Source organism: Caloenas nicobarica, chromosome 17, assembly GCF_036013445.1.
Source record: "Caloenas nicobarica isolate bCalNic1 chromosome 17, bCalNic1.hap1, whole genome shotgun sequence".
Taxonomy (NCBI): Eukaryota; Metazoa; Chordata; class Aves; order Columbiformes; family Columbidae; genus Caloenas; species Caloenas nicobarica.
In genome coordinates, this window is record NC_088261.1 from 3,284,007 (window position 1) to 3,296,533 (window position 12,527).

At 47.0% G+C, this 12,527-nt stretch overlaps 1 protein-coding gene across 2 annotated transcripts in view; it reads right to left on the bottom strand.

The window, feature by feature from the left end:
• Positions 1–12,527, bottom strand: part of VPS53 (VPS53 subunit of GARP complex) — a 59,330-nt gene that overhangs the window by 7,933 nt on the left and 38,870 nt on the right. For both annotated transcript variants that reach the window (XM_065647234.1, XM_065647236.1), the window contains exons 17-18: positions 8,994–9,072; positions 4,033–4,181 (exon numbers count right to left, since the gene is read on the bottom strand). In XM_065647234.1, coding sequence (XP_065503306.1) covers positions 4,033–4,181; positions 8,994–9,072 — 228 coding nt within the window. The remainder of the gene's footprint in view (positions 1–4,032; positions 4,182–8,993; positions 9,073–12,527) is intronic.

Sequence of the window (12,527 nt, forward strand, 5' to 3'; positions counted from 1 at the left end):
CCCCTTTGCATCTGTTTCCTTCCCACAAAGCAAGGAGCATGGACAGCAACTTGTTTGTCCTGCCACCTGTTTTCCAAGCCAGGACATTTATTTTTTGCCCTTTCTCATGGAAGAATGACAAAAGTGTAACTCAGGCACAGAGCATGCCAAGCTGCTGAGCAAATCGAAAGAAATGGTTCGAGGAAGAGTCCTTCCAAGTGAAGGCTCCTTCCCTTCCCTCAGACACAGCCACGACCTCTCTCAGTGAATCATCTTTTCCTGGAGAACAACTTCAAACTATTGAGAACCAGCTACTGGGCTGCCCCAAACAGCTCTGAATTTGGCCACCAGAGAAACAACCTTGGCAACAAAATATAAATTAGAGGAAGAAATCAAGCCCTGTCTCCTCTTGCACGAAAGCATTGCAGCAGAGATGTAACTTATATGGTTTAGAAGTCCATTTTTCAGGTGTACAACTAATTCCCAGAGGGCAATTAGAGAGCGCCAAGCACAGCTGGAGCTCAGGCGATCCTATAAAATGATCAATGTGCTCTGGATGCAGCAGCTTGCTACCAGCGGAAGGGCAGAAGAGATTAATTGTACCTTTGATCCTGCACGTAGGTCCAAGTCTCCCTCTCCCTGTAAGGTCAGGCGTGGAGCTGATGCTCGTGTTGCGTATGGGAAACAGGGCAACAAGCCTTTCTTTCTGCAGGGTGGCAAGACCAGCAGCCAAAGGACCCCCTCCCCTCTTTTTTTAAAATCTTCTTTTCTATATAACCACATGGTCTCCCATAGACAGCATTCTGTCTTGCATGAAACAATTCCCAGGCCACCCACGAGCAATGCAGCGGGTAAAGCGACCTTCTATCCCCACATGCCTGCTATTTCACGCTGCCTTATTGGAAACAGCTTCCCAGCTCCAGCAGGATAGACAAGACAAACCATAACATCCAAGGGCTGCTCTGGTATATTTTTCCCCCTCTTTTTTTTTTTCTTTTGAACTAGCAGAGACCATCAAGAGCCGTTGCACTTAACTGGAAAATTCACTGGAGTCTCGAGCCTGGGCTGGACTCAACGCTTGGCGCTCTGAGCACGCAGCAGCAATCCTGAGGTGAATAATACGTGTGTATTTCAACGGTAACGCTCTGTACACGGGTTTGTACTCTATATGCCTCGACTACCTGCACATCCACACAGCTGGATTGGATGCCAGAATTCATTTGTGGCTATAAAACTGAATGCAGCAAACCCTCCAGCAGACAAGTCCCCAGTGTAACAATAATGCAGCGCAAGACAGATCACAAACCTAAAGCCCAGCAACCACAGCATCTGAGCAGCTCCCATCCCCAGCTCTGCCAAAGCCTGGGTTTTCCTAATCCCCTGCACCAACGATGCATCAAACACAACGCCTTCCTAAGCACGGCAGACAGATGTAACCACTGTCCGGCGGGACACGAGCTCCTCCGGGCCACCATCCAAAGCATCCTGGTGTCACCGAGTCACCGCAGCTGAGCCGGGTTTTGCTTTACGCCCTCCTCCCAGGCGGGGACCAGCCCTCGCAGGCTCGCCCAGGCTTAGCTCAGCTCAAAACCCCCGGGAGCCTCCTCATCACCATCTTCTTCCACCCAGCTCGCTAAGATCACGCTGCAGAGGCTGGAGCAGCTGGGAGGACGCTGCTCCCGTCACCCACCACGCCTGGCCCTGCGTGACAGACCAGCCGCTTTTCTGGCGAGGGGCAGAGCTGTTTGTTTTTCCTGCCTCCTGGTTCTAATCTCTTCCTCACTGAGGTCAGGTCACAGACTTTCCAAACACATCCCGGCATAGCAGCTACGGCTTCACCGCTGCGGTTTTTGATTTCAAAGGATAAGCAGCGAGGTGCGGTGAGAACAGAGCCCCTCGCCCTGCCCGTGCTGCCTCCTGGAAAGTCGGCCGCTTCTCGCCATTTCAAGGGAGTCAGAGTTACGTCTTGGTCAAAACAAAGCAAAAATGACAAATTAGGTTAGAGGATTGATGCGATTTCTGATGGCCGTTTTTCTTCTTCCAGACTTGGCTCAGATCCCTCAGTTTTAAATTTAGTGACTTTAGATGCCTTCTCCCCTGTGGTCCTGTAACTCAACACGAGCGCTTTACACAACCCATTAGAGCTGAGAAGTGGCTGGCGGTTCAAAAAGATACAGGCATCAGCGTACGGACAAGCACAATGCCTGTTAAAAGAATTTTCAGCGTGGAGCACACAAAAAGCCAGGTGTTTATATTGGGCAGGCCAGCATATTCCATAAGAATTCAGAGCTTCCAAAATACAAACGTTTGTATGCATTGAAATGGAACAAGCATTTTGAGTAGACCAGCGCACCCTTAGCACTGGGCTAGTTGTCCTTAAAACCAAGTTGTACAGAAAGGCTCTATGTATCTTGCAAAAACAATCTTCAGGAACCAAATTTTCACTTCTGTGTCTGATCCACGGCACAGCGAATCCAGGACTGTGTCTTAACGTTACTGTGCTGTGATCAGAGCTGTAGCTGTGCTAAAAAGGTTTTGGAGCAGAGCGGTAGTTTTGGGGGTCTCTGTGCTGTTCTACGGCACAAGTTGGGATGAAGGCACTCAGCTCAGATGCGAATTTTTCTCAGATGTGAGAGCTGAGTACTTTATACGGAGTTTACTTGGTATGTGCGTAGCAATAAAGTTAAAAGGGAGGCAACTAAGCTGAGGTATTAAGAGTGTTCTGTGAACAGCTGAGTAAATGGGGTTTTTTTATTTATCACTGTGTTAGTGATATAAAATTCAAGTGTAACCACATAGAAGGCTTAAGTGCAATAAATTTTCACTGAGACAGCATTTCAAACGGTGATTACGGGCAACGTTATAATATGATTTATCAGTAACTGCTCCTTAATGCAAACTAACGAGTACCCTGAGATAGCGAGAGGGAATGAAACCCTCGGGCCAGGCTCCCTGCTGCGACAGCTCGTGGTTTCGGGAGCCTCCTGCATCCCTCCCTTCTGAAGCTCCGCTCTCCAACCCATACAGTCACTGCCAGGCCACACGGTTTATTTCAGGATGATTAGCTTATTAGAGATGAATGAAACGTTAAGGTATTTTAGAGTGACACATGATCCGCACGGTGCTGCTCCCAAGTCTACCAGCACAGTCACATGCAGCACCAAAAGCAGCAGCTACAACTGGCAGAGCCCTCCCGAGGGTTTTTCTGGGGCCACTGGCACGCAAAGCTCAGCTGGCCACAGGCAAGCAGGGAAGAGTCCAAAGTATCTTCCCAAAGAACTGAATTTTTGTTTCAGATACACACAGCTTCAAAATGTGGATGTCCAAGAGATGGTGGAGAGCTGCACCCTCAGCCCTGGATCCAGAGGCAAGGGGAATTTCTGTTTCACCCTCCAGTTCTTTAATGCTGCACAAACATTAAGTGACTCGCCAGGAAGACGCTCGTAATATCCCCCAAAATCAGAATGTCTGTTTGCCCTCCCTTACTGAACTATTTTGGCACAGAAAAGCAGCTTTTAGACTGTGAAAGTAGAACATACTCATCACACAAGCCCTCCTTACAGTGCTATACCTATTATAAAAGTCATTTAGAGGCAAATGATGAACCGCATTTCATTTCTCAGAACCTGGAAGCACCACAGCCTCTTATCGCTGGGAGGAAAATAGGTTCCCATAGCAAGAGTTGTGTCCACATTCAGACGTTCAAAGCCTTTTTCAGACATCCAACGCTGAACCTTCTGTACTTGGCAAACAGCGGACAGTGATCATCACAGTATTTTACGGGACAGCTTAGGCACGTGAAAAGGAACCAATCAATACAAATATGTGAGAAAATCTGCCTCAGCAGGAAGCTCGAGGCAAGAAATTCAAGTATCTTTTAACCTCTCCAGCAGCTGCTGGTGTTTGCTGTCCCACCCCACCTCCCTCTGTGCTCTCCCTGGATGGCGCGGCTCTTCACCCAGACACCGGCAGCCAGAAAGAAAATCATCATCTACAGGCAGACTACCGACAACCAGAGACCCCGACAAACTCTGTGCCCTGTTGGTAACTTACTTTGCAAATTTTATACAGAACTGAGTGAAATACTTTCTCGTGGAGGCCAGATTGTCGCGGATGATGGGGACGTTCTGTTTGATGTGGAGAATCACTGAGGTGACATAAGGACTCTGGTCACCAACGTGTTCCACGTTCTGCCACTGCATCTGCACAAAGGGGAAAAAACAACCAGAAAGACTGTTTAATTCATTAAGATTCAAGCAACAGGTAAGGAAAACTGTACAAACTTCCTGCCAAAAGATCTCTAAGGAATCATCAAGAGACGCCTCCGCAATTCACCACCAAGGTCATGTTCTTCGTCACAATATTGATTGAGCAAAACCCTTCCATGACAAAATACAAAGAAAACCCAGAACGGCCCTTTCTGCAACAGAGGAGAGGGAGATTGTGACCAGCAACCTCCACAAACAGGGACCACGAGGATTAAAAAAGGTTTTGGAGCACGCCAGACTGCCTTAATATTTAACAGTTTCCAGTTTGCTGGGATGAAGTGCCCATATAAATCCTGATTACAGGCATTTGAGAAAATATCTGCAAGCTTGCAAAGTCTGGACTCCTGTATAGCAGCCAAGACTTTAATACTGGTGAGACTGATGACAGATAGATGGAAGAGGTAGAAATAGTCTTAAAGTCCAAAGCGCTCTACACCAGCGTAGCTCACACTGAAAACAGTACGAGCTGGGATGCCAACTTCAGCTCAGCCCAAACGCATGTTAAAAAAACCCCCAAAAAACCCCAGCAAAACAAGAAGAGTTACTCAACCTCTCATTTTGTTTTCATTTACCGTCAGCAGAAACGCAACCGAATAGCCCCTGTGAGCCAGATGTGCGACTGCCTTGACATTCTCTGAGCCTGATTTGCAGTACGCAGGGAGTACATGGGACAAGTCACATGAAAAAAACCTCAAGAGGTAACTGGGTAAGGCCTGGCCAAGCACCCGTGTATATACCAGAGTCTGAGGAGGAACAGGAGCATCCCGAGAAGCGCTTGAGCTCTGCTGTTGTTCACAGACCGCGCGCTCTGCAATGTGCTCCCACGAACTGTTTGGAGATGCTGTTCCTCATGCTGGAGATGAAACAGGAGGAAAATGGATGTGAAATTGGGACAAGAGACGGGGCACATGCAGCTTTTTATTTTGAGGGGGTGTTTTTCCTCAAACTTGTTTTCTCAAGTTCTGGATTTTGCATGTAAGGTTTTAATTTAATGACGGCTACTTTGTCCCCTGCAACGCAGCTGATTCGATTCCATCCAAACAACACGCAGCATAAGTGACTTAATGGGCAAGAAAAGCCAAATTCTCTGCAAAACCACCGTGTCTGAGAGAGTCTCCACGTGTCCTACCAAAGCTGTCCTCATTTAAACCAAGCAAACCAACCCCTCGCTGCTCATCTCGCAATACCCGGGTGGCTGGAAGGGCCAGCGCTCTCACCGCCTGCTCTACAGCTTTCATTCCATTTTACTTTCATTTAGAGGACTGCTCAAGAGAAAACTGCTTTTCTGCTCCTCGTGGTACCTGTCACATCTGAAGAAAACACTTCGTGCGGGTCTCCCTGGCGGACTCGCACATTCCCAGGGTTGGTGCTTCTCGACAGACCGCGATCCTCAACAAACAGACCATCCCCATACGGGAGGAACGGCCAGAAAGTGGGAAGGAACTGCTGAGATGAATTATTGCAACAACAATAAAACAGTAGCTTTTTCATTTTGTTGGTATTCGTTCCAAAAGTAATACTTTACAACCAAACCTTTAAAGCATGAACAGTAAAAATAGCCCTTTGTGTGTGCATGTGGGTGTGTTTCACCCAAGAAAAAACCAGAAAACCAGTAGCTGCAATGAAAGACGTAGTACACATACTGAAAAGTCATCAAAAGCAACACGAGCCCAACTTTTCTGGTAAAGCTTTGTTCCTGTCATTTTAAATTTATTCCTCTTTTTCCCTCGTCCTATGTTTTTCTTGGGATATCCACACAGTCTACATACACACGCTGAAAAGGAGCCCGAAGCAGAGGAGCAGCGAGACCCCGCGCTCGGGGCGCCCCGGCACAGCCGAAAGGCACCCGCACCCCGCGAGGACACGGGGGACACGGCAGGACCTGGCTCTGGAGAGCCGGTGCCACCTTCAGAGCTGGTTTTCACAACAAAAACCACAGGATTGTCAAGATTTTAGGGTGTTCTCTTAAAAGGGAGAGGAGGAGAGAAACCCTGAGCACGACTGGGGAGGTTTGCACATCGCAAGGGCTGCGTCACCTTCTGGGCACGGCGGGGGCTCAAGCGTGCTCCTGGGTCTGCCCGGCTGTGGGTCCCCATGTCCCCACGTGTCCCTGTGTCCCCAGAGAGCTGGGAGTGGGGTAGCCAAGCCAAAAAAAGAACCAGCAGGTCCCTTCTCCACGTCCGCACTGACACGGGTCTCCAGCAAAAGGAGTTGCTTTGTGATTTAATGATGAATCGATCTCCGAGTCTCCCCGTGCCCAGTCTTACCCCACTGCCGGGATCGTTACTGGTTCCAGACTGGGCACGGGGAGCATCCGAAACCAGCATCTTCTCCCTCGACCTCGTGTCGCTCGGGCAGGAGGTGGGAGGGAAGGGGAAGCCGGCGGGTGCTGCAGCCTCTGAAACCACCACCCTTGTTTTCCGACACGAGTTCTGGTTTGCGCCATCGCCCACCGCACCTTGCGCGATGGTTAAAACGCCCTCATGCTGACTGTTAATTAGCAGCTGGCAGCTCTGATTGCTCCGCTCTTGGGGCTCTTCTTGTATGTACTGGAGCGATTATTAGAGCTCCGTCTTGAAGCGCTCGCTGTTGTCCACTGAGTTGTGAGGAAGTGGGAAATTGCAGCTGTGCCAGAACGTTTTAGCAAAATATAAAAAACCAGCAAGTGATCGACATGAGTCACTAAAATGTCCCCCAGCCCCACTTACAAGCACAGTTTTGCATATAAATCGATGCTTAATTCAGCCGTAAATCAAACCTTACACAGTGCAATCCATAAACTTAATTGGGACAAAAACATCCCATGTAGATCAGCGGTTCCCTCATCCCAGCAATTAAAAATAGAGCACATCAGGCAATTTAAGTGCCCGCTACAGATCAGTACAACACATTCACAGCACTTTGCCTTCCAGAATATGACAACAGGGGTTTAGGGCAAATTCCTCTCCCACCCCACATCCCAGCTCCCCATCTGCAGCCGTGTCTCAGCATTCTACACCTGCTGTAGAGTTTGAGGAAAGATTATTGCCTACAAATTTGGTAATATGGGGCCTTCTTGTCATTTTCCATTTCTTCCAGAACACGCAAGGTAAAGAATTGGGGAATCTGAGCACCATTCCCAGCTGAAAGCAATTTCCATGATGCCATATTCTGTGTTAAATCTCTCAAAGTGGCCTGCAGCCAAAGTGGATTTAGAGGTTTAAGTATTTCTTAATTTACCTCTGTAGCTATTGAACATTTTTGCAAAGGAAAAAAGCTTCAGAATCCAACAAAGGACTGGGAATGTTCAATCTTGGAGGATACTAGAATGAAGTAAATGAAAAGAAGCTAAACAAAGGAAGAGCCCTAATGGAGCAGGGACATGCCTTCCCAGTACAGGAAAATTGGAATGGATCTGCCACAGTCTTTACTCCTTTAATACAGACTGAAATTTTACAATTCCAAATACTAACTCTGCTTTTAAGTAATTATATGCATTTCTTATTCAACTGTCAGAATAACCCAGCCTTGAAGGAAAAGAAGGAGGAGGAGGGTGAAGGAAAAAAATCTTGCACCGAACCCAGGTCTAGTAAAAATCACATAAAAGCAACTCTGTCTGATGCAAATAGCGGAATGTGTGCACGAGTGACAAGTATTTATTTAGCTAATTTCATAACACTTAACTTGTTTATATATCATCAGCCCCATCACATGTGCTGCATTTTACCAGTGCTCCAAAGACAAAAATAAATGGCCTACCAGCTGCTGCTTTCTCAAGGTTGTGGTTTACTTGGGTATAAACAGTCAGAGCGAAGTGATTCAACTACTGCTGCGCTGCGTAGGTTGAGATCTGAGGAACTGACATAGCACACACACCACCTGAAGTGCCGAGCCCTTCCTAACGGTGTTATTTTAGTGGGAAAAAAAAAATCCTCTTTTCCTTTGGAACACGTACAAGCTTTATTACCAGCTGCATTCCACTTCCAATATTAGCTGGGGGTGGCGGGGCTGGTTACAGCTGGAATACATCATAAAGCAGAAAGCTATTAAAATTCATGGCAGCGAGACAGTGTGTTGATCCTACAAAAATGGAGCTCTCTGTTTAATATTTCTAATTAAAAAAAAATAGTTCAATCCACTTTTGTTGTCTTCACCTCTGCCTAAAGCAGTCTGGGTTTTCACAATACTTTGGCAAGAAAACCCCGCTCTGCATTTCAAATGTATAAAAGCCAGCAGTGTAACTGCAACAAAATCCTTAAGCACTAATCACATGGGCCTCTCTAGGAACGGCTCCATATGTCCCTGAGAGGATCACAGAAGCAACAGGGCTCAATCTCCGTTCCATATTCCCCTTTGAGTACCTCCATTTAACAGCCACAAACAAGCAGGCTAGTAAAATGAAAAAAGAACACAAAGAGGACAGCAAACCAGAAGGTGCATTTGAAATTTCACGCTGACAAAAGTTTTCCCAATTTTAAAGGCTCTCAGTAGCATTAGGAGGGGAAAGAGAAAGCCTTATGTACTTACAGAAAGTATTTAATTGTCTGTGTGTTTTACTGCGCTGCAAAAGACCAAAAGCTCTAATCTGAATAATGAGAGGTTTTGGAGTGAAGGATATATTTATAAATACAGCAATTGCTGCTCTAAAAAGCAAGAAAATCAATATATGACTAAGTCTCAAGGCGGCATAAAAGGACGTGTCAATAGTGAAATCAAGCGATCAAAGCAAACAAGAATCCCCGTTCCCGAACCAAATCCATCCTCTACCTTGCTCATGGCGGTCAGGGCAGGGTCACAGGCTGCGTCCAGGTCCTGCACTAACAGCTGGATGCTGTTGGAGATCACACTGCAAAAAAAGAAAAACCAAAAATCAAGCAGGGGTTTGAGACGAGTGCTCAGCAACACAGCGCCAGAACTGGCGGGTTTGACTGTGAAAGGAGGAAAATCACCTCCAAGCTGACAGTAGCGTTGTGCTGTGAATGCACATGGATAAAACTCGTACGGAAAAGAAGCCGGGAAGTTCTGCACGCTGTTCATCAGGTAGCTGCACAACCGGCTTCAGTGTGGAGACGACATTTTTATAGTTGACCTTTCTCTGTGCTGACACATAGAAGGAGCTGGAGATCAAGGGTGTCAGATGGGGTAACCCCCCACCCACGCATCAGAAAGAGGAAAAACCCCTGAGTACCGAGCCCAGAGCAGGACTTGGCTTCAAATTTAATCCAGTCTGCATAAAACTAACATTTTATCATCTCTCCACTTAGAGAAACTTGCAAAGAGGATTTTACAAAGTACATCTGTGTGAGTTCTGAACGTGTCTCCCATTTGAGCAGACCAGGCAGATGTCTTATTTACACTGTGTCTAGGATTGCCGCCATCCAGCGCCGGGGTTTCGCAGAGACATACACCAGGCTAAAGGACACATTAGGCAAACACATTTCCCTTCCTCCTCCTTTTTTAAACAGCATGATATTGCTTAGAGACATATCTGATGCCACCATATTACAACGTGCACAAAGGTGCAACTGATCCTAAAACAACAGCCAAGAAGCTCAGACCACCCTCAGGGGCATGTAACCCAGTACTCGCGTTACAGACAACTTCTGCTAGAAGCAATAACTGACCGTTTCACTAAGTAAGCACAGTTTTAAAAACCAGTGTAAACTTTAAATCTGCCACACATGCCTGTTTACAACTTCAGGATTAGATACGTAAGAACTGGATTTTCCTTTTGCTCTTCTCGTGATGGGAGCACAGATGGGAATCACAGACCTGTAAGAAATGTGACCAGCGCTTCCTCAAACCATCTTTCCTCCCCCTCGTCGTCTTTGTGCAGTTTTGGGTACGACTCTGGAATTCACTATTTCAAATATTTTTAAGCATCCTCATCGAGATACAGTATAACTGCTGCTGGGGTCTGGGTGTTGTTCTTCACCACAAGCCGCAGAAGTTGGCTGTTCCCTTTCCTAGAGCACACAAAGACTGGCACAGGATGGCATGTTCCCATGGCACAAAGACTGTTCCTTCAGAGCAATAATTTGTTTTCTAGAGGCAAACTCATCCAAAATCAGTTGGAAAAATTAATGTGGGAGGTGAAGTGACCACCGGCTCCAAGTTACATGATCTGAAACTTGCACTGGGATAAAAAGAAGCCTGTGATTGTTTCTGGTGGTGCCTCTGCTTCTGCTGGGCGCTATGGGATTTACTCCCTTGGGGGATTCCACCAGCTCGAGCGATGCCAAGAGAGCCGGACTGAAACCACCGTCCCCTGGGCACAGCTGACTCCTGCACGGCTGGCAGCGACGCGTAGGAAAGAGCTGTGGTTCAGCACCAAAATGAAACACAACCCTCGCAGGGGAAAGAAAGTGATTTCATCACCAGTCTCCGCACGTCAGGAGTCTGTCTGAAGCTGTGTCACCAAGTACGGGCTCTCGCCTAAAAACCACAAAACTGCAAATAGGGAGAGAAACCTATTTGTCTGCATTTTCAAATAAACACCTGCTGTAGAGGGGTAATGGTGCAGCAAGAAGCGTGTTGCAAGTGCAAAGCACTGTGACATGCAGGAGGGTTTGGATCCTGGTGCTGCTAGAAGCCACCTTGAACCTTCGCCTCGGGCAGCGCAGAACAGGAATTCAGTGGCTGTTAATGAATCCCCACGCAATCCCTGACAGACACACAGAAGCTGCTGGATTGGGAAGCAGTAGTAAAGTTGTGGTATCATAAGTTCTTACTATAGTAAACTCAACACTTCAGGCCTTCAGGGTGTCTCTGAACGCTGCCCATAATCTCACTATGGATCAATAGGGCAAGGGAGGTGGGAACCGTGGATTTCTGGATTTACACAACAAATCTTTCCACCTGTTGAGCTTCAAGAAGAGCTCATTCTCTTTTCCACATTTCCCAAAGAAAATGCTTCACCACCCCAAGGGTAAAACCCCCCCGGCTGATCACTTTAAATACACTGGGGTGGTTCTGCACCTCCTTTCTGCGAAGGAAGCAGCACTTTCCAGGCTGTGTCAGCAGCAACGTTTTATCACTTTCTTTATGACCTTGCTTAACAAGACATCAAATCCCAGAAGAAACAACTGGTTTGATGTTGAATGAGCAAACGCCAGAGAGGTTTATAGCTCTGACTTACACTGACAGAAGGCTGGACAAAGCACTATCCTGGAACAGACTGAAAGTCAATTAAAAAGCCTTTGTTACAAGATACATCAGGCCTGTCGGTTTAACTTTAAAGCTGTCCAAAAAGGCAAACATGAACTATACATTTAAACAATCCCCAAAACACGTCATATTGGCCTCCTATGATCAACCACCTCGTGAGACGGGCACTGTGCAAACAGAGCAGTGGCACAGGGCAGGTGGCTCCTGCCAGAGACGCCACAAGAAAACACAAAACTCACCCTTGACTTGGGAAAAACCCATCGTACGGCATATTTTATTACTCGTCCCCAGCTACCTTGCTTGCTTTGGCTTAGTGGACACGGCAACTCCAGCTTTTGGTCAAGGATTTGCTCTTAAACAGCTCTGAGAAATATCTAAAGGGAAGGGAGTTTCTGCAGCCTGGAACACAGCCTGAGACCATGTGAAAAACCTGGATGGGGATTCAGCGGGATCCTGCCCACTGGAGCAAGAGAGGAGGAATCGCAGGAAGGAAGTCTCTGAAAAAGTCTTTCTGCTGCCTGGGCTGAATCTTAGTTTTAGGGAGAAGGAGAGCTGGTGATAGGGACTATTTTCCCAGCTTTGCCAAGGTTTTAGTTTGTCTGATGTGAGGCAAAACAATGATTTTTTTCCTCTCAAAGAATATTCAATTTGTTTGTCAGTGGTGGAGAGGAGAGGATGTTAGAGGGGAGTATTTTTAGCATCGTTACGTGAAAAGTTATTTTAATGAGTCATAATCTTCTCTCAATTATAATCCCCAAATATAAGATTGGATCGGTCTTTTATGTCATCTGAAATGGGGTTTGATCATACTGACAAGGCTGCTGATTAACAGTGGGAAGTTAAAGCAGGAAGGAATGTACCGAAATAGCTTCCTTTCTTGAAATGTAACAGGCACCTCCCTGAGCTGCCAAGATGCAAATGATGTTTCAAATGGAAACTCACTATTTCCTTTCCCCTTTCCAGTGCTCTTGCTCCTTTGGCGAGGACGATGGGGAACAACTAAATCTGAAGTCTGTCCTGCTGCTCTCGGACTGGCCAGAGGACGACCATTCCTTCACCAGGGAAACGCTTGTGCCTAAGGCTGCGTGTCTGGGTGGGTCCTACGACACCGGGATCTCGGGCTTGTATTACTCC